The 22,868-nt window shown below is 40.5% G+C and overlaps 1 protein-coding gene across 6 annotated transcripts in view; it reads right to left on the bottom strand.

Moving 5' to 3' along the window:
- znf512b (zinc finger protein 512B) overlaps positions 1-22,868 on the bottom strand; it is an 85,123-nt gene that overhangs the window by 7,185 nt on the left and 55,070 nt on the right. For 4 of the 6 annotated variants that reach the window (XM_037541198.1, XM_017681906.2, XM_017681908.2 and 1 more), the window contains 4 exons: positions 21,496-21,588; positions 8,854-8,955; positions 4,079-4,267; positions 1,685-2,032 (listed from right to left, as the gene is read on the bottom strand). In XM_037541198.1, the coding sequence (XP_037397095.1) occupies positions 1,685-2,032; positions 4,079-4,267; positions 8,854-8,955; positions 21,496-21,588 (732 nt within the window). The remainder of the gene's footprint in view (positions 1-1,684; positions 2,033-4,078; positions 4,268-8,853; positions 8,956-21,495; positions 21,589-22,868) is intronic. The other 2 variants (XM_017681907.2, XM_017681909.2) reach the window with 1 other exon arrangement.

The following is a 22,868-nucleotide window of genomic DNA, read 5'->3' as shown; positions in this document are numbered from 1 at the left end:
AAGCAAGCTGAGCTGACCCTATATTGTCACATTAGTGGCAGTTCAAAAAGATGTGGTGGCACTTCACGTTTCTCAGAGGCAGTATTTGCTTGCCCTCACCCACCTAAGCTTACTAGTCTTATAGGTGGTTTGTAATGCGTTGTTTTAATATTTGGTGTATATATTTCCCTAGTATTCCCTGTACAATAAAACATACTTCTGACTATGAATTAAAGTGAATATGAAGTGTATGAATTTGAAATTCTTAAATTAACCGTAAAATAATTTTGCCACAATTAATTTCAATTATAATAAATATCATAAATAACACAGTTAATATGAATAAAATTGGAAATTAATAGTGTTATTAATATTCGTGCAAAGATCAATCCTTGTATCCATATATTAAAATGGTAGGAAACTCAATTCAAATATTATATTTCAATATAAGTTTTTAGTCTGTAATTTGTATATTTGCAATAATGGAAATTGCAGACTTGAATTACAATTTATTAGCTTATCAGGCCTTCAGTTGAGTACAGTGTATAAACAGATGAATGCCCATAATCATGGCAGAAGTCCTAGATGGTAGATTTTTTCATGTAGGACAACCAATAGTTCATGAGCCTGTTGAATGCTCTGGTGTAATTTGCTTACACTTGCCTGAATATGTATTTGAGAATAAACTGGGGCATGTCACTTGCAAATGATATATAAATTTGGGAATAGTGGACAGGTACTAATTTCCACTCAGCTGGAACTGATTCATCAGTTGTTTTTAAATGACCACATTCTTTTGGCATAATGTCCAAACTCTTACATGTCTTTAGGAGGACCAATCTTATCAAAGTTGTCAAAAGTATAAAACATGCTATATTTCCTGTGTATACTTGACATTGGTTTTATTTACATGCAAAGATTTTTTGCCAAACCGACTGAATACACTCCGATTACAGATTAAGACTAATATGCTCACTCTATTCATATCTATATATGCTCACTCTATTCAACAATCTGATGAAGATTTTCGTTTACATGCTCACTACAAGTAATCCTATCCAAAATGCCGCACAATCGTGGAGTAACACTTAGAGTAAACATTACCATGACAGCGCACATCACATGAGGTTCAGTCAGAGAGGGATGAGTTTTCAGTTGGCACACTTGTTTTTAATTGGTTTAAAATGATGTCAGACTCAGAAAAATTTACCTCACATGTACTTATTAAAGCAGGCCAAGAAGAAGACTTCATGTTCTGAGACACATAACCTGGATGCCCAGCCTACCGTCTTTTATAGGTCAGAGCATAAACTTTGTCTCCTCTGCAGACCAGTTTCTGCTCCCGCCATGTTGAACGCTATAAACTTTTGCTATGATGCGATGCACATGATCAGAACATACTTACAAGTTCTGATTGAAAATGTAATCTTATACAGGTGTTTACATGGCTATTATTCTTCTATTTATTGGATTATTTACAGGATTACCCACCTCGCTCAATCAGATAGAAACTGTATTCCCGAATGGCCTCAGTCGGACTAGACTGTTCTGACTGAAGCGTATACATGGATGTATCCTATTCTGATTTAGCTATTAGTTGGATTATTAACAGATGATTAGGCTGCATGTAAACGTTGCTAGTGTTTGTGGTTTTCTGAAAGTAAGTATATGTGCATAGGTGTAAACAGGAGCTCCTTCCTCTCACCCTTTTGATATCAGGTACGAGGTCGTCTTTGATGCGGCGTTTGGTGCCCCAGTCTTTGGCCAGCTCATCCTCTGCAATCTCCTGCAGGTGGAAGACGGCCACCTGAGCTGAGCGCCTCCTCACCCTGCCGCTGGGAGTGCGCTCCAAGTCCAGCAACTCTTCCGCCTCCACCCTTACTTCTTTCTTGTCTTCCCTACTCTCCTCCTTTTTGTCTTCCCTCTTCTCCTGTATTCTTTCCTTCAGTTTCACCAGGCTCTTCTTTTGGATGGTCTCTATTTTTGTTTGCTCTGCTGGAGGCTTCTCTTTATCTTTCCTAAAGGCTGACTTCACCTCCTCAGGGACAGAAACCTGGAAAGAGCCATGAAAAAAGTTTGCGGTTAGAGTTGTCCATTAACTCTCAGGGATTACATGTCTACTGAACTGTATGTGTTGATCCTTGTTTACAAAGAATAATTGTATTTCCAGAATAGGAAGAAGGTTGGGGAAGTCAAGAACAGCCTTTGAAACCTGAAAATAAATTTATGTATTTTACAATTTTTTAACTCTTTTACTCTTCTAAGTCCACATGTTATTGTTATTTACACTTATTTATATAGGAAGAAGATCTGCCTAGATAGCCCTAACTTCTACAGTTTTGTACAAGCGACCACTATGAGACATTGTATGGGACCAAGCATGCAGGAAGTGGGGTGTTGAGGGTGCAGATTTCAGAATTATTGAACTACAAGTGCAAAAAAACTAATTAAAAAATCTGAAATTTAAAATAATTAAAACATAAAGACCTACAAGTGCTTCTTTTACTGTAGATGTGGTACCTTTTCTAACATTATAGCACATCATGACATATTCTGTTTGAAGTACAAAAAAAAAAGAATAAAATAGCAAATAATATGATGTCACCATTCTTGTCACATACACTATAATTCCAAAAGTATTTGCTCGCCTGCCCTCACATGCATATGAATTTGATTGATATCCCATTCTTAATTCAGCTATAACAGCTTTAACTCTTCTAGGAAGGCTTTCCACAAGGTTTAGGAATGTGTTTATGGTCATTTTTGACCATTCTTCCAGAAACGCATTTGTCAAGTCAGACACTGATGTTGGACGGGAAAGCCTGGCTTGCAGTCTCAGCTCTAATTCATCCCAAAGGTGTTCTATTGGGTTGAGGTCAGGACTCTGTGCAGGCTAGTCAAGTTCTTCCACACCAAAACCATTCATTCATGTCTTTATGAACCTTGCTTTGTGCACTGGTGCGCAGTCATGTTGGAAAAGGAAGGGGCCATTTCCGAACTGTTCCTACAAAGTTAAGAGCATGAAATTGTCCAAAATCTCTTGGTTTGCTGAAGCATTAAGAGTTCCTTTCACTGGAACTAAGGGGCTGAGCCCAACTCCCGAAAAACAACCCCACATCATAATCCCCCCTACACCAAACTTTACACTTGGCACAATGCAGTCAGTCAGTTACCGTTCTCCAGGCAACCACCAAACCCAGACTCATACATCGGATTTCCATACGGAGAAGCCGGATTCGTCACTCCAGAGAACATGTCTCCACTGTTCTAGAGTCGAGTGGCAGCACTTTTTCTACCACTGCATTTGATGCTTTACATTGTACTTGGTGATGTAAGGCTTGGATGCAGCTGCTCTGTCAAGGAAACTCACTCCATGAAGCCCTCTATGTACTGTTCTTGAGCTAATCTGAAGGCTACATGAAGTTTGGAGGTCTGTAGTGTAGTTGACGACCCTTGCGCACTATGCACCTCAGCATCCGCTGATCCCACTCTGTCATTTTACGTGGCCTACCACTTCGTGGCTGAGTTGCTGTTACTCCCAATCACTTCCACTTTGATATAATACCACTGATAGTTGACTGTGGAAAATGTCTTAGCGCGGAAATTTCACAACTGGACTTTTGCACCAGTGGCGTCCTATCATGGTACCATGCTGGAATTCACTGAGCTCCTGAGAGCGACCCATTCTTTCAAAAATGTTTGTAGAAGCAGTCTGCATACCAAGGTGCCTGATTTTATACACCTGTGGCCATGGAAGTGATAGGAACACCTGAATTCAATGATTTGGGTGGGTGACTGAATACTTTTGGCTATATAGTGTATCTGATGCTTAAAATTTCAGTACCATCAACTTAAGTTCTCAGGTCCTAGTATGGGAACATGCCTCATGCTCCAACTGCATCTTTTTGTTACTTTTATCAAACAAAAGAAGAGTTTAGGGCCAAGAGTAAAACAGTGGAATGCATGCTGTGCCTCTTAATCAAACCATATCGGAATTTAACAAACAGATATTGCACAATAATGGATTAACAAAGCCTAAATCAATTTGAAAGTGTAACAGCTCTAAGCAGCAGGATAAAGGCTGAGTATGTTGTCTCACCGGGCGTGTGGGTGTTGTGGTGAGGGTGTGTTCAGAGCGCATGTGGTAGTCTCGGCCGGCTTTGGAGCGGTAAGTTTTTCCACAGTGCTGGCACAGGAACACAGGCTTCTCAGTGTCTGACAGCTCTCTACCACAGCGCTTCTGATGATACTGATAGCCCATCAGACTGGAGAAGTGAGCTGAGCAGCCCTGCAGGAGAGTGTGCACAAAAAAAAAGAGAGAATGAGAGCTTTTACATCTGAACTAGCATTATTATACATTCAACAGTCTTCTGTCTTCAAAGTGACTGCATAAAACTAAACCAGTAACTTCCACACAATGTAATTTCCACACAATTTCTGTTGTACTAAAAGACGTGCCGGTATTAGCTAATTCATCCAGCCATCTATCCATTTTCTAAGCCGCTTCTCCGTCAGGGTCGCGGGGGGGGGTGCTGGAGCCTATCCCAGTAGTCTTCGGCGGAAGGATTAGCTAATTCAGTATACTGCAATTTTTAATATGCACGATAACATCATCATGGGCACTTTGAAATACCATCACTGCAATTTAGTCAAATAAGATGCAGTTGCACCTCAGGATTCTTAGGCATGCGGAGCAGTATGATTTTCACAAGCACTGATCATATGATCAGTCCCTTAACTGAGTGGAGCTGTAAAGAATCACAACAGCCACGGTACAACAGAATTTTTTAAAATTCATGCTCCTTCCAGCTTAGAGAAGTAAACAATTGCACAGTCTCATGAATATACTTATGTTTGCAGTCAAACACTTCAAGTGTTTGGAGTAAAAGGCACAAAAGCATCTCAAACCTAAACTAAGCAGTTTAGCTGACAACCAATGAGCTAAAAGGCATTCAATGTTAAGCGGAAATATTTACTGAACGATTCAATGCATATCTACAGCACACAAAATAAAAAAAGCGTTATATGAATGTCTGTTATACACTGTGTTTATCCATGGTCTATGTGCAGACTAATAAAATAAAAGTTTCACGTTTACACATACTGCTACTTAAAAATGACACTGAGAACATATTGTATCTTTATAAGATCAAAAATATATTTATATAGTACATATATAGTATATACATAACCCCTATGAAGACACAAAAACAGGACTTGTGTACCCTGCCCGGAACAGGGTTACCGGGGCCCCACCCTGGAGCCAGGCCTGGGGGAGGGGCTCGCCAGCGAGCGTCTGGTGGCCGGGCATTTACTCATGGTGCCCGGCCGGGCCCAGCCCGAAGGAGTTACATGAGTCCCCCCTCCCATCGACCCACCACCAATGGGAGGGGCAGTAGTAGGGGTTCAGTGCGTTGTGGATCGGGCAGTCTCCGAAGGCGTGGGCCTTGGCGTTCTGATCCTCGGTTGCTGAAACTGGCTTTTGGAACTTGGAACGTTACCTCACTGGCGGGGAAGGAGCCTGAGTTGGTGCGCGAGGTTGAGAGATACCGGCTAGATATAGTCGGGCTCACCTCAACACGTGCCTGTCGGGGCGGTAATCCTCGAACCCGGTGGTGGACACCCCAGGTGAGAGATGCCGTCAAGCTGAAGAAGGAGTCCTACCGGGCATGGTTGGCCTGTGGGACACCAGAGGCAGCTGGCAGGTATCGACAGGCCAAGCGATCTGCGGCTTCAGTTGTTGCCAAGGCAAAAACCCGTGTATGGGAGGAGTTTGGTGAGGCCTTGGAAACTGACTTTAAGTCGGCTCCGAAAAGATTCTGGCAAACCTTAAGGTGACTCAGAAGGGGAAAGCAGTGTGCCACTAGCACTGTATATAGTGGAGATGGTGTGCTGCTGACTTCGACTGAAGACGTCATTGGGCGGTGGAAGGAATACTTTGAGGACCTTCTCAATCCCACCGACACGTTCTCCAGTGAGGAGGCTGAGTCTGGGGACATGGGAATAGGCTTGTCCATTACTGAGGCCGAAGTCGCTAAGGTAGTTAAGAAGCTCCTTGGTGGCAAGGCTCCAGGGGTGGATGAGATCCGCCCTGAGTTCCTCAAGGCTCTGGATGTTGTGGGGCTGTCTTGGCTGACACGCCTTTTCAACACTGCGTGGACATCGGGGGCGGTGCCACTGGATTGGCAGACTGGGGTGGTGGTGCCTCTTTTTAAAAAAGGGGACCAGAGGGTGTGTTCCAACTACAGGGGAATCACACTCCTCAGCCTCCCTGGCAAGGTCTATGCAGGGGTAATGGAGAAGAGAGTCCGGCTTATAGTCGAACCTCGGATCCAAGAGGAACAGTGCGGGTTCCGCCCTGGTCGTGGAACACTGGACCAACTCTTCACCCTCTCCAGGATTCTGGAGGGTTCATGGGAGTTTGCCCAACCAGTCCACATGTGCTTTGTGGATCTGGTGAAGGCATTCGACTGTGTTCCCCGGGGTATTCTGTGGGAGGTGCTTCGGGAGTATGGGGTACATGGCTCTTTGCTACGAGCCATTCAGGCCCTGTACAAACAAAGCTGGAGTTTGGTTCGCATAGCCGGCAGTAAGTCAGACTCGTTCCCAGTGAGAGTTGGACTCCGTCAGGGCTGCCCTTTGTCACCGATTCTATTCATAATTTTTATGGATAGAATTTCTAGGCGCAGTCAAGGGATGGAGGGTGTCCGGTTTGGTGACCTCAGGGTCACATCACTGCTGTTTGCAGATGATGTGGTCCTATTGGGGACATCAGGCCGCGAACTTCAGCTTTCGCTGGATCGGTTTGCAGCCGAGTGTGAAGCGGCTGGGATGAGAATCAGTACCTCTAAATTTGAGACCATGGTTCTCAGGCGGAAAAGGGTGGAGAGCCCTCTCTGGGTCGGGGATAGGCTCTTGCCTCAAGTGGAGGAGTTCAAGTATCTCGGGGTCTTGTTCACGAGTGATGGTACAAGGGAGCGGGAGATTGACAGGCGGATTGGTGCTGGGTCAGCAGTGATGCGGGCTCTTTACCGGTCTGTTGTGGTAAAGAAAGAGCTGAGCCATAAGGCAAGGCTCTCGATTTACCGGTCGATCTACGTTCCCACCCTCACCTATGGTCATGAGCTTTGGGTAATGACCGAAAGAATAAGAGTTTCCTCCGCAGGGTGTCTGGACTCTCCCTTAGAGATAGGGTGAGAAGTTCAGTCATCCGGGAGGGACTCGGAGTAGAGCCGCTGCTTCTTCACATCGAGAGGAGCCAGCTGAGGTGGTCGGGCATCTGGTTAGGATGCCTCCTGGACGCCTCCCTCGGGAGGTGTCACAGGCGAGTCCACCTGGGAGGAGGCCCCAGGGAAGACCCAGGACACGCTGGCGCGACTATATCGCCCAGCTGGCCTGGGAGCGCCTCGGAATCCCCCTTGGAGAGCTGGTGGAAGTGGCTGGGGAAAGGGAGGTCTGGGCTTCATTGCTTAGGATGCTGCCCCCGCGACCCGAACCCCGGACCAGCGGAAGATAATGGATGGATGGATGGATATATAGTATTTACATATGTAGCATATATATTGTAATAAAAATGTAGGTAATTATAATTTTTTTTATACTGGCACATGCCTAGGCAGTACACTATGTACTTCCTTTGCAAAGAGTAAAATACATCACCCTGAGTTTCTTTACCCTACTGCACCAAGCGTCTTTCTCTGTATTTTAGTGTTTCTATCAATGTACTACAGATGTGTGAGGCTTTGTTTATTGTTAGAAATATTGTGATTTTTTTCATAAGCAAATGCCCAGGCTCATTTAGAGTGCACTTTTCACCATTTTGTTTAATCAGAGCAGTGATGAAACATGAATGATGTGTGATTTACATTTGTCTCATTTGTTTTTTTGCTTAAAAAAAGGTACACTTTGCTTATCTGTTTACACAGTTTCTTTTGTCAAGTTATCTGCCTTGAGATTTGATCTCCACTTTTAAATTATGATGCATTCTGGACATTCAGTTTTTTAATTTAATTTAATCATTGATGTAATGCAGCTTTTTCAGTCATTTTACAAGCATCTACAGCTCCATTTATCATTCTGATGAGCTATTATGTTATGCAAATTAATGTAAAATTACAGCAATTCTTTGTATATTACAGCAATTATTTTTATATTAAAGATTACACAAACCAATAAACCAATATACTGATCTAATAGGGGGAATAGGGCAAAAGGAGAAAGTCTTTTGCAGCAAGGGTTAAATTCCTACTCTGAGGTATCCTGCAAGGGAGGGGCTTCTCAAAGCAGCTTGGTAAAATGAAAAAGGCAGGATCTGTAATGATTATGTAAAGCTATGTGATGATGGGCCACTCAAAAAAAAAGAAAAATGAGAAGAAAAGTAGCAGGTACTGGCAAGCAAGGTGTGTGTGTGTGCGTGTGTGTGTGTGTGTGTGTGTGTGCATGTGTGTGTGCGTGCGTGTGTGTGTGTGTGTGTGGTTATCTGTATGTTTGTGTGTGAGAGAGTATGTGTTTAGGAACTGAGAAGAAAAGAAGAGTGACTGCAAAATGGAAAAAGCCACAAGCTCTACCTCATCTCTCACTGCAGAGTAATTGGAAACAGAACGATGATGTGTACACGGGCAGTATGACAAGACAGAGAGAAAGTAAGAGAGAGACAGAGAGAGAAGAGAGAGAGAGAGAGAGAAAGAGAGAGAGCAATAAGAAGAGAGAAGGAAAACATGCAGGAAGGGTGCAATAAGGACACGATGGAGAATGGGGGCGCGATCGTGACTGTGTTGGAGTAAGAGAGAGACAGGGTGAGTGAAAGAAAGAGACAGTGGGTGTGTGTGTGTGTGTGTGTGTGTTTGTGTGTCTGTGTGTGTGTGTGTCCCATACCTCACTGGGACACTTGATTCTGCCCATCTGTTTGAGAACTCGGCAGAGCTTCTCTCTCTCCTTCTGCTCCTCCCCTCCCTCATTCTCACTCCCAGAGGGCTGCTAGAGGGGGGAACAAATTCAGCGTAACACATTACAGAGATACTCCAAAACAAGCCCTAAACAATATACTGCCTGCAGCCAAAATGTGCTTCTAATCACACAGGCCCACAAGCCAGCCAACTACAGGCTTACATACAGAATCCATTACTCAAAGCATATTTATGACAACTGTCAAAGCTATGTTTACATAGCCCTATATTTTCCATCTAAGCAAAAAAAAAAATCAATAAAAACAGAACAGCAGACCTAGCACAACAGATAACACAACAAAAAAAACAGAATTTGTGTGTGAGTTCCATTGTGTAGAACTGTAAGCTTCACTTTTTTGCCTACTTCTCAACCTAGCCTCAGTAACCAAAAAGAAACCTTCTGGCTACGTTGAAGTAGGCTGCTGTTGGGCTGCTCTATCAAACACAGTACACACACAAAAACGTATGCACTCAGTCAGAGGTGTCTCACTGCACAGGGCTGAAACCCAGAGCACCTGACCTCGAGGGAGCCCCCGCAGATACAAACTCAAGTGTGAAACTATCAAACAATCAAAAGTAGTCTAAACATGTTGATTTGTTTGAAAACATTTCAGTCTTATACCTACCATGTCTGGTTGCTAATTATCAGTCTTTCTGGGGCTCAAAAATGTAGGTTTAGATTTGCAACCCTCTCCCTCATGACTCACCCACGTTCCATGCCAAGAATATTATCACACATGTATTAGCATTCACAATCATGTTTTTACAGCAAACAGAATGTGAACTGAGTGTGTTTTCATCCACTGAGTTGAGGCATGTAAATAAAAGAAAGAAGAAAACGCATTTATTGAAAAACATCATGGACGATCATGGACTAAAAAAAAAAAAAAAAACACCATTAGAAGGCAAGTAATTAATGTTTGTTGATTTAAGCTCAAGCTGTGTCTGTCGTTAGTTGGGAGCAACTAAGTATTTATAGCTATAAAGAAAGATAGATAACCAGCAAACTTGTATTCTTTAGGCTTATAATTTAACAGGAGCTATGAACAAAAAAGAAAAAAAAACCCTAAACATTAAGTGTGATTATTTATGGCAAGTAATCAACAGTTTAAATCTCACAATTGTGACAAACCTGGAAACAACAGCAATTTTGGCAGACTGTATGACATGCTAGCACTCCATATGTTAAAAGTTGGCTAAGCACTGCTGCACACTACTGCAGGTTTGGGACCTTTTAGTCTCAGTGAAGAAGTAGTGATGTATGATTGTACTTTGACCTGTATTTAAACGAAAACCATACAAGACAAGATATTTAATGTTTTACCATTTCAAATTCATTTCATTCATTCTTTCGTGAAAATATATGACCATTCTGAAGCTGATTCCTGCAACGTATTTCCAAAAAGTTGGGACAGGGAACATTTAAGATAGGAGAATTTTCAAATGTTCATAAAAATTTTCAACAGGTGATGCAGTCATGATTGGGTATAAAAGGAGCATCCAGGAAAGGCCTAATCTTTCATCATCAAGGTTGGGTTGAGGCTTACTACTTTGCCAAAAAATCCAACAGTTTAAGAATAACATTCCTCAGTGAGTGAATGCAAACATATTTCAGGTTTTCTACCCTCTACAGTGCATAGTAACATCAAAAGGGAATGCAGAGAAATCTGTCTTTCCTCAAGGGCAAGGCTAAAATCACAACTGAAAAAAATCTCAACTTCTACTACAAAGACAGCGCTGCACTAAAATGGCATGCTTCTATGATATCACCACAACAATTCAGGAATACTTTACTCGCTGCATCTGGAAATGGAAATTAAGTCTGTTCTATACACGGTGGAAACCATGCACCAAAAACATCAAAAAACGCTGCCGACTTCTCTGGGCTGAAGGTCATCTGAAATGAACTGATGAACAATGGAAACAATGGAAATGTATTGTGTTCTCACAAGGCAATCTTTCAGATGAAAGGAAGTGTATGTCACAGTGCGGGAGGTCATATGATCATATAAAAATACACAAAAATACACACTTTCAAATGACTGATTTTACCAATGTTTGAGCAAGAAAATTAAACGAAAGATATTATTTTGGGGAGTTAAAAAAGGAGACCACCCCTCCTAAATCATGACAAGTGTGAGTTTCTAAAAACCAGCTTGTGTTACCAAACCAGCTAACAGTAACAGATCTTTAAACTGCTGTTTCTTTTGTAACATGGTCCTCAAAGAACAATGTGCTTCTAGGACAGGATGAGTGAGACATCAAATAGGCTAAAACTGTAACGGCCATTTAAACATTAATTTTCACAGGTTTGACCCAAACAGAAAAAATAAATGGCAGATGCAATAATATGCAGATGCAATGATAGCTGGAAAAAATAGACAACCATGATAAAAATGTAGATGTAGATGTAAATAATGCATTGAATATGAATATACAATAAGAAAGATACAGTATATTAAAAAATATGAGCTGCTAATTTAGCTATCCAGTGAAGACATCAAATGTGTTGCTGTTCTTGAATTGCTTCATCTAACTGTTAAGCAATGTGACACTACAGTGATGAGGGCGAAGAATGAGGTAGGCAATGCTGCAGTGAACCTAAACAAACACACACAACACAATAGAGTCCAATGAAGAAGGCAGCACTCCAACAAAAACAGTGACTGCCCATCTGTCCATATGCAGAGCAGCAAGGGGGAACATCTGATCTCTCTTTTGTGCTCAGATTGCTGTACTTTTTGATCCTCTGCTTTGTTCACCGTCTGTCTGTGATGTGTGGATTATATGACTGACCTACAAAAAAGTCATGCATACAGCCCTTCACAGACTTTGCTATCTGGAGTGTTGAAGTCTGACCCATTAACCACAGACTGCCACTAAAGAAGCTGGAAATGCCTTTAATGATGAAGCAAGGCGATATGATTTTTTTTTTTTTTTTCAGCACCCAGCCATTTCCTTTAATGATAATTTTAAGTAATGTTTGATCTCCAATATTCTCCTAAGGACATTATCATCATAATATGTACATTTCTCTATTCATAATTTATACATATTAGTTCAATTGTACACTTTCAAGCCCCAGCAGTAGATTTTTAGATTTGTAGCATAACACATCGCAAACATTATATATTAAATATAGCACTATATATTATATATAGCAATATTATATTTTTTTATTTTTTTTATTTATTTTATAATTTCTTTATTGAGCAACAACAATACAAAAAAAAGGATGTGGTGGACCCCAAACATAAAAAATGCTCACTTGTTTTACAATATTCAGAAAAAAAAAAAAAAAAAAAAAAAAAACACCCACCCACCCACCCCTCCCACACACAAATCCCAACAACCCCATGTTTAAGCACGGTGCATAAATAAAAGTAAAATTAAATCACAAACAAGAGGACAGGAGGAGAAAGGGAAAGGGAAAAGAGGACAATAAATGAAAAAACAAAAATACTAAAAAATTAGTAGAAAAAAAAAAATCTAAAGGGGACAAAAAAATAAATAAATAAAAATAAAAAAATAAATAAATAAATAAAAAAATAACTAAATAAATAGACAAACAACTCAGACCTGTGTCTCTTCTGGTTCAATGTCTAGAGTGTCTATGATAGATAGCAAGGGGTCCCAAGTCCTGTTGAATTTACTCAATGCACCATTAAGGGAAAATCTAAGCCTCTCCAACTTCAGATTGAACAGAACTTCCTTGACCCAATGATTATAAGAGGGGGGTGCAGTATGTTTCCAGTTAAGCAAAATTAAACGCCTTGCCAGTAAAGAACAAAAAGCCATGCAGTGTTGGGCTTTGCTTGAAAAGGATTTAGTTTGAAGAATACCAAAAAGAGCTGGGAGGGGGTGGGGATCCTCCCCAACATCATAGGCCTTGTGGAGGGTACCAAATATTTCAGACCAAAAATGTTTCAACTTAGGGCATGACCAAAACATGTGCATGAGGTCAGCAGGAGACTGGTTACATCTATTACAGGTATCTGCGACATTGGGGTAGAATTTTGACAGTCTATGATTTGTATAGTAGATCCTATGTATTAATTTGCATTGAATTAGACCATGTCGTGCACAGATAGAAGAGTTGTGTACTAATTGTAGAATATTAGCCCACTGGTCCTCCTCAAGGGTCATACCTAAATCTTGTTCCCATAAGTTTTTTGTTTGTTGGGGAAAGACAGCGGTAGTGGAGTCTAATGCCCTAAAAATGTGAGAAATATTTCCTCTCTGATTGGGGTCCATCAAGAAAAGTTTATCTACTAAGGTCCGTACAGGAAGATTTGGAAAGTCAGGGTAATTTTTCTGAACAAAGTCCCTAATTTGAAGAAACCTAAGGAGTTGGGAGGGAGGAAGTTTAAATTTGGTTGATAATCCAGTAAAAGACATAAAAGTGCCGCTATCATAAAGATCATGAATTGAGACAACGCCCCTCTCAAACCACAATTTAAAAGCAGAGTCCATAATAGATGGTTTGAAGTTATGGTTGTTTAATATTGGTGCATAAATTGAACTGTCTCTCAGGCCAAAATGTCTTCTGAATTGCAACCAAATTTTGAGGGACTGTCTGACTACTGAGTTTTTGCTTGCATTCACTGTTGACAAAGTAAGGGGAGAACAAAGCCACGCCCTCAATGAGGATTGAGATGAAGACATTTCAATTTTTACCCAAGCAGGCTGGTTGGTCATGGGCATGTCGGTCCAATATAGCAATTTATGAATATTGGCTGCCCAATAATAATGTAAAAAATTGGGGAGAGCAAGACCCCCTACTCTTTTAGGCAATTGTAATATTTTACTCCGTATACGGACAGGTTTATTAGCCCAGAGAAACTTAGACACTAATTTGTTCAGTTTATCAAAAAACTTTTTTGAAATGAGTACAGGAATATGTTGAAAGAGGTAGAGAAACTTTGGCAATATGGCCATTTTAACAAGGTTTACCCTGCCAGCCAATGACAAAGGTAAAGTGGACCATCTAGCAAAGTCATCCTCAACCTTACCAAGCAAGGGGACAAAGTTTTTATTGAAAGAGTCTTGGTTATGATTATACCTAAATATTTAAAACTATTGTCCGCCCTTTTAAAAGGTGCAATGCTGTCCGGAAGAACCCCAACCAACTCATTTAATGCAAATATTTCACTTTTCCCCAAATTGAGTTTGTAGCCAGACAGTTGGCCAAACTCTTTTAAGATGTCTAAGGTGACTGGGAGTGATGTGGATGGGTTGGATACATAAAGGAGCAAGTCATCGGCATATAAAGATCATTTGTGTTCAGTGTTGTGGCGAAGAATACCTTGAAATCTCGGTTCAGATCTCAACCAGATCGCTAACGGTTCAATGGCTATGGCAAACAATAAAGGGGATAGTGGACAACCTTGTCTTGTGCCACGATGAAGTTGAAAAGGAGGTGAGAATGTATTGTTTGTTTGTACAGAGGCAACTGGGGATGAATATAGCAATTTGACCCATGAAATAAAGCCAGAGCCCAACCCAAATCTATCCATTACCTCAAACAGGAAGTCCCATTCTACCCTGTCAAAAGCTTTTTCGGCGTCCAGCGACACCACGACCTCTGGGACGCTGGAGCTGGGACTGTTGAGTATGTCGAGAAGCCTTCTAGTGTTGTGAGATGAATGTCTACCCAACATAAAGCCTGTTTGGTCTAACGAAATAATTTTTGGTAGAATCTGTTGGAGACGAAGGGATAAAAGTTTAGCAAGAATCTTGTAATCAACATTTAAGAGGGATATGGGTCTGAAGCTACTACAAAGTAGTGGATCCTTATCCTTTTTTAACAGAAGAGAAATAGTAGCATTATTTAAAGTTGGGGGTAGTCGGCCAACAGACAATGCTTCATTATATACATCACTTAAGATCTTAGAAAGAAGTGGGGAAAATTCCTTATAAAATTCTACTGTGAAACCATCTGGACCCGGTGACTTACCACTTTGTAAAGCTCTAATAGCACTTACAACCTCAGATGGAGATGTTGGGCTAGCTAACTTTTCTACCCACTCCTGTTCTATTGTGGGGAAAACAATATTATTGAGTATATTGGGTGTGTTTAACTGAGGGTGGTCAGATGCATATAGGTCAGAATAGAATTTTGCAAATGTTTCATTTATACTTTTTGGGTCAGTAAGGGTGATACCTGATGGTGATTTTATGGTTGGGATTAGTCTAGAGGCAGCGGCTGCTCTGGACTGCTGGGCAAGGAGTTTGCCAGCTTTATCTCCTGACTCAAAGAATTTTTGTTGGGACTTAAGCAGTTGCAGTTCTGCTTCATTGTTGGTTAAAAGAGCTAGTTCAGATTGAAGTTGTAACCGTCTTTTGTAGAGTGCAGGATCTGGATTTGTAGAATAATTATCATCAACTTCAGTGATCATTTGTGTTAACTCTGTCTGTCTTTTCACATTTGTTTTCTTAAGATAAGCTGTATAAGAAATTACATAGCCTCTCAGATATGCCTTGTAGGTTTCCCATAAAGTGCCCCTTGACATGTCTGGAGTGTCATTTATTGTAAAAAATACCTGAGAGGTGGTCGTTGCATGCTCAACAAAGAGGTCATTAGCTAGTAAACTTGAACTAAATCTCCATCGTTTCAGAGGAGGTCTATAAGTTGGAAAACGTATGTCTAGAGATGTAGGGGCGTGATCTGAAATAATGATACTGTGGTAGTCACATGAACATATATTAGAGAGTAATCTGTTGTCTAAGAGAAAGAAGTCTATTCTAGAATAGGAATGATGGACAGGTGAAAAAAAAGAAAATGATTTTTTGTCTTGAAATTTAAACCTCCATGGATCTGAAAAACCCAGCTGTGATGCAGTGGATGAAAGTAGTTTGGCCGACTTTGTAAGAGAGTGTGGTCTGGTTGAAGATCTGTCTAAGTTAGGATGCTGAACAAAATTGAAATCCCCCCCTATAATTACATGGTAAGTGTCAATATTGGGCATGGATGTGAAAAACTTGGATATAAACTTATCATCATCCCAATTTGGTGCATAAACACTGGCTAAGATGACAGGGGTGTTACACAGCTGCCCTGACACTATAACAAACCTACCAGATGAGTCAGCTACAAGTTTTTCTAACTCAAAGGGAATGTGGCGTTGAATTAGAATTGCGGCCCCCCTAGCCCTATCCTTGAACTTGGAATGATATAGTTGGTTGAACTGGCCCCTTTTAATACGCAAAACTTCCTCTGTACGCAGGTGTGTCTCCTGCAAAAGCACCACCTCACCTCTCAACCCCTGAATATGAGACATGATCTTATTTATTTTCAATGCTTGGTTTGCCCCTTTGACGTTCCATGATATGAAACGAATATTACTCACTGACTTTTTACTATCCATGCAAGCAGTGAGTTCTGTGTGAAGTATGCATAATATACCATGATATTAATATGCTATGATATTAATAAGGAAAATGAGCACATGCACGAGCACAGTGTCTGAGAGATGGAAAAGAAAAAGAAAGGGGGAAGAAAAGATAAAATAATTAAAATAAAAACCCTGTCCCCACCCGTCTCCAGTACAACCCACTCCCAGTAACCCCTTATACCCACAATCCCTGCACGAACGTGCCATCTTCACTTAGCAAAATTCTCCCGGGGCTCTACTCCACTCTCTTCTCCCACCACACAATAATTAGAATGTTTTGTTATAAACAAGTTAATACAACCATTCTACACGGCATGACACTTAAAGGAGTGAGTATAGACTAAACAGTAACAATAGCCTAACTAAAAAAAAAAAACAGAACAGAATGAGTTAAACTTTCCACGCCGTTTCAGGCACGTTTAGCCTACACATTATAGGGCTTCAGTAAGCAATTAAACACCGCTAACACTAAGGGTAACGATACAAAGGTGACTACGGTTCATAGTCTTTTTCATAGGCAGTGAACAGGCAGTCCAGGCTTATGCTCATACACCACTCGGTGGAAAAATAAAAATGAAACAAAAGCATAGCCTACCATAGAAGTGGTCGCAGACTCTCTGTACCTGCATTTTTTAAACTCACGTCAGCGGTACTCCCACTCTGCTTTCGACTCGCCCATCTCACGAAAAAAGGAAACAGTAGCAATATATCACCTCAGCTGGGCCTTGGCTTGAATCAGTCCTCCTCCGTTCTTGAAGCAGGCTCGTACGTGGCCAGAAACTGCTCGGCTGCCCTCACTGATGTCAGGCGCCGTCTTTTGCCATTTTCCGACCTGATGAACAGTCGCGCAGGATACTGCAGCGAGGGCTTGAGGTGGAGAGTGTAGAGTTGGTGCATTACGTCTTTGTATTCTGCGCGTTGTTCTAGGACTTCGGGGCTGTAGTCCTCGTAAATGTATATCGGCGTATCGTTGTACTTCAGCTCACCTCGCTTTTGTCGGGCCGAACGAATCACTGCTTCCTTCGTTTGAAACTTGTGAAAGCAAATTATCACTGCTCTGGGCTTTCCTCCTTCGGCTGGTTTGTCTCTAAGCACACGGTGGGCTCTCTCAAGTTCCGGAGGGGAAGGCAACACATCTTTCCCCAGTACCTCAACCAAAAGATTAGAAAAAAACACTGTTGGCCTCGTACCTTCGATCGATTCAGGCAGTCCTATGAGGCGAAGATTGTACCGCCTACTTCTCCCCTCCAGATCTAGAACCTTGGCTTTCAGCTTTGCGTTATCCGCAGCCAGAGCAATCACCTGAGCTTCTAGGCGCTGTAGATCGTTCAGCCCAGATTCCACATCGGAAATTCGCTGTTCATGATTGTTCACTTTAGACTGGATCCCGTCTAATTTCGTTTCAATGGCACCAAGCTTGTTTTCAAATCTTGCAGACAGAGAGTCAGGATTGGTTAGCAGGTCCGCTGTGAGGTTGTTTAGCATGCTAGCCAACGTAGCGTTGTCAACAGCGGGACCAGCGGCAGAAGCATGTTCTTTTTTCTTGTCCTGTTTGCTTGATTTAGAAGTCATATTGGTTGGCAGTATGTGTAAAACACATTCAAACAGGTCGTAGTCACTAGTTTCAGTAGATTTGAGTGTATAGATGGTCAAATACAAGTTGTGTGGCAGGAGCCCAAAAAAACACCACTACTCCATTCCGCTAGCCAACCGGAAGTCACAGGCGATATGATTTTTAACAGGGACAAAAAGTGTAACTCCTCATAACACCTCAGGAGAGCAGCCCCTCCAGGCAGCTTCATCAGTGGTGTGCTTCCTCACATTAAGAATACAGCACTGTAAAGCTGAGTTACATCTGAGTTTCCTCAGGCTGGCTCACAGCACTGTCATCCTGTGAGTGCCTACAAATCATTATACAGAATACCAAACATCTCAAAAATAAAGCCAAGTAAAAGGAAAAAAAAAGAAAAAGAAAAAAGGAACAAAAGATGCCGTGCCTCAATGCGGTCATACAAAAACCTGAAGGGAAGACTTCCTTAGAGCCTTAGAAAGCACTACTGATTCTTTTGACAGAGCGCAGGGCCCAGGTTTAGACAAAAACAGCAAAGAGCACAGAATTGGCCAAAAGCAGATAAATGGATAATTTCAATACAAATCTCTCTTTCTCTTCATGTGGACTGTGGACCTTTTTAGATAATGAAAGTCATACTAGCCAGAGTTTGGCCAAAATTGGAATCAGCCAGGATGGTAATCAGTCAGGATCAGAAAATTTGTCAAGATTGGAACTGTCTGATACTTATTTCTAACAAGTTGGTGATTTTTTTTTTTTTTGTCCAGCCTGTGCTGCAATTTTATGATGTATAATAAATGCCAAAGGTGTAGTCGATGTGATACGCAAAAATATAAAGCATATATTCACTTAAAAACTTAATACAGATTTTAGAGTGATCGTATGCCTACTTTTTTACTTTTGGGATTTCTAAATTGCCTACTATGTTCAGGATTTGGGTTTTCATTTGCTCTCTTTTTTGAAATCTAAAATGTGGTCATCGTACCAGTAAGTATCACTCTTACTCCAAAACATCATGATGCTCTAACAAATGCAAAATCCTAAAGGCATCACAACAAACTACTGCTAGGCACAATTTAACCCGTAATATCATAGCTCAGCAGAATAAACTTTACTGCAGCAGTGAGAAAATTTCAAAGACCCTCATGTGCATGTTCTTGGTCATTATGAGCTAATATGTATTTCAGGGAGCCTTTTAAGTTGTACCTATACAACTTAACATACAATAATATTAATAGGAATAAAAATACTCCTAAAAGTAATTCCATCATTTTTTTAATTTCATAATTAAAAAGAAATGAAAAAGAAAATTAAAAAAAGAAATTAAATGGTTGAGATGTAAAGTAATTCAGAATGGTTTGATAATAAATACTCCATTCTAAACTAAAGAAAAAAGGTTCTGTGCAGGTACCTTTTTTTTTAGCAAGACATAAACCATGTAAAAATACCCTCAAACATACAACCATGGGTTTTAAGGTCCAGTTGTGTACCTTTAACATGTTTTTTTTTCCCAGTGCAAAGGTACATATTTATACCATTTCATAACCTAATATTTAAAAAAAAAAATACTATGAAGGCTGGAGACAATAAAGAGTATGTGAAGTACATACAACTATGGATTATGGTATAATTACAATATGGTGCAAATATGTTAACTACAGGTACAGGTACATACCATTGTGCATACCACCCCAGTGACAAGAGGAATATAATCCCAATGACAGTTTACCAGTAACAGTAAGTTTTTTCTGAGAGTGCTCAGTCAGAATTGTTCACAGTGCTGGTGAACAAGTTTGCCTCTAAATGCTTCTAAAAGCTCCCTTGCAGGAAGGTTATTATACAAAAGGTTGTTATGTTTTATAACAGTTTTGAAAAGCTTTTGGCCTCACACATATTTTTTTTCATTCTTTTAGGATGGAGAGGGACATGTAAGGCACCTTAAGGCACAATAGCCCCTAAGGAAAATGTTTACATTCATTTATCACTATTTTACCATTATCAACATTACATATATAAAAACTCAGAAGACACATGTATGTTCACTGGTTCTTTTGGGGAGTAAATAAAATAACCCTATTTGTGTTGCAGATATTGTAACCCCAAAGTCCCCAAGAGCACATAAACAAATATTAATGCCAATGTAGTCCACTGCTTTAAAATAAAAGCTAACTAATGAAAAATCAGCCCAGAAAATCTGTCATTGACTGAATTGACTTAAAATGAACTGGAATGAAAATTTGCTGAAAAACATCATGGTCAGTGAACCCTTTAAGTGATACACTTATAAAGACACCAAAACAAGCACATGCAGGTGCGTACACCCAAACAAGTATGCACATAACAAAACAGACTTTTGGGAGGCCCTCTCATTAATGTTTAACAGTGCTTTAGAGATGTACACTTATGCATAATTTATGAAATTCCTAGGAGCTCCAATGAGCTAATGTAAGAGCTGGCGAGGTAATGTAGCATCCTTGTAGGCCCCTACACACCAGCGCCCTCTCACTGGAACAGCGCCTGAGCTCTACTCTGCACAATTCCACTGGACAAAAAACGGTTAAATCCCCAACCATTTGCATCTTTAGTCCATATCTGAGGCAAAGCTACACTGACATAAAAGCTGAATTTGAAATCATTTAATACAGGAGCTTGAATACTTACCTTAAAAAAACTTCATGACAATGGAGCTGACCATTTGATATAGACCATTTTATAATACCTGAAGTAAATGTGGGGCAATTAAATGTGCAGCTTCCTGATTACTCTATCATCCTGGAGAATTCAGATCCAACACTTGGTTCTAATATGCTGATGCGTCTGAAGCACTTTATTACCTAGATCAAGTGTGTTAACACTACAATTGGCGCTAAACACTGGAGGGTGGTACCAGGACCAGGACTTGTCACCCCTGATTTAATTGATGGTATGTGTCCATTTGCAATTTCAATTGGGAGCTGTGTTGTGTGCATAATGGTTTGCAATGCAGTAAAAACTTCAGCAGATTTCAACTTTATGCAAATAAATGTTGCAGCCATGTTGCCAATCCTGCAATGGTATACTTGTATCTCTTCTTCGAATCTATATCAGTTTTACATAATAATGAAAATATTTGGAAACCTATGAAAAAATAACTGTTGACAGTAGAGGAAAGATGTTCAATTGGATAAAGTTTGCATGGTTCAAGGGAAAATCTAACCCATATAGAACGTGTAAGTGAATTGCTAAACTAGCCAGCTTGCTACATAAATTGAACAACCTAACTTTCTAACTTGTGTAGGTGACTGTTGTATTCTAAAAAATGACAAAAAACATAAAAAGCATACTTATGCATTTTGGTCTCATTGTAACCCTCTGCACAACTGCAAAACAGTGTAACAAATTGTTTACTGCCCTAAATATGTTCAATTAAGTTCTTTCATTTTCATATGAACATAAAAACACCCACCAGTGGTGAGCAGAGAGACTGCAGCAAGAAGAAGTGCAAGTGGATACATATTATAAGCTATGGAAGAACAGGTCTTTGCATGGAGGGATTCACAAGCAAACACATGCACGCATAAGCACACACACACACACACACACACACACACACACACACACGTTTTACCTTGGTGGTGTGTTCAGCCATCACATGGTAATTGAGGTCAGCTTTGGACCTGAACTGCTTGTGACACTGCTGACACTTCAGTGCATCCTGAAGCTGTGGAAAGATGTCAGAAATCACTGGGTTATCTCAGTTTATATGAAACAAATATGCAAGGTATGTAGTATTGGTGTCAAAGTTAACAAGTTGACTTAACTACTACCTACTTTGTAGTTATTAGAATAAGTAAGCTAAATTTGCTTACTTATCCACCTAACGGATGGATAAATTCTTGCTGTTGTGTGAAATCCTTGCTTGTCCATTTTTTACCATGCTAATTTTTATATCACCTAACATTCCCTCTTTTTATTCTTTTAAGGTTCAAAGCTACAAAATCCACTTGAAAATACCTTGACATTTTTGACAATCAAGACAAAATACAAGCCCTGAAGAGCTAAGAGAATGTTAAATTGAATACATGTCAACATTTATGGCAGTAATGAGCACAGAGATAACGTGAGCTTGGAATGCTGACCTTGTTTATGCACTGAAACATTAATTACGCAATGTCAGATGTGGCTTGGTGGCAGCTTATAGCTCTGATTGTGTCTATTCCTCCAGGCAAATCAGGGCCTAAGGGATAGTTCATTAATGCCAGGACTAGTTCATTAATGATCTTTAACAGATCTTTAAAAGATTCTGCACAAATGTGATTTACAGTGGATCTGTTCTAGTGCTTTTAATAGACTTATCTAAGCTTAAGCAGAAGCCATTCAGATATCAGATGACTTCAGGTCAACTCTACTTTAATCCTTACTTTCGCTTCTGCCTGACTCAAAAAGAAATAGCAAGAAAAGCTGAAAGTACATGTGACAACCAACCTGTAATAAGCAGATCAATTACCCTTTAATGCGGACATGGCTGCATTTATAGAGTCAAGCTATAGACTACGCTTAGTGCCATTAAGCTCTACACTAGTGACTTCCCACTGACTCAAACTGCTCTCACAGCTGCCCAATCAATAGAGCATTTCTAATGGCTCCCTGGCCCTTGGCTTTGGGTCTGGCGAGAGAGAAAGGCATCTAATTGCATGCCTGAAGCGCTTTCCATACACCATTGTGTAGTTTGCGGCACTAGATCAGTTGGAATTAATTCACCAGACAGAATTGTGTACAGCGCTTGTGCATGATATCAGTTCTATAAGATTGTCAGCATTGATGCTAGTGACTTTAGTAAGGATGCTACTGGTAATAATTCTCTACTGAATGCATGCTGTAGTGGTATGCATGAGTAAAAGAGGCAGCGATGATCCTATAAGCAGAACATATGGTGATTTATGTTAGTTAAGGCTACCGATAACTGAGGAGCAACATTTTCAGATGCAGCAGATGAATCAT

Source organism: Pygocentrus nattereri, chromosome 9 (assembly GCF_015220715.1).
Source record: "Pygocentrus nattereri isolate fPygNat1 chromosome 9, fPygNat1.pri, whole genome shotgun sequence".
Taxonomy (NCBI): Eukaryota; Metazoa; Chordata; class Actinopteri; order Characiformes; family Serrasalmidae; genus Pygocentrus; species Pygocentrus nattereri.
This window is presented reverse-complemented; position numbering and strand designations above follow the sequence as displayed.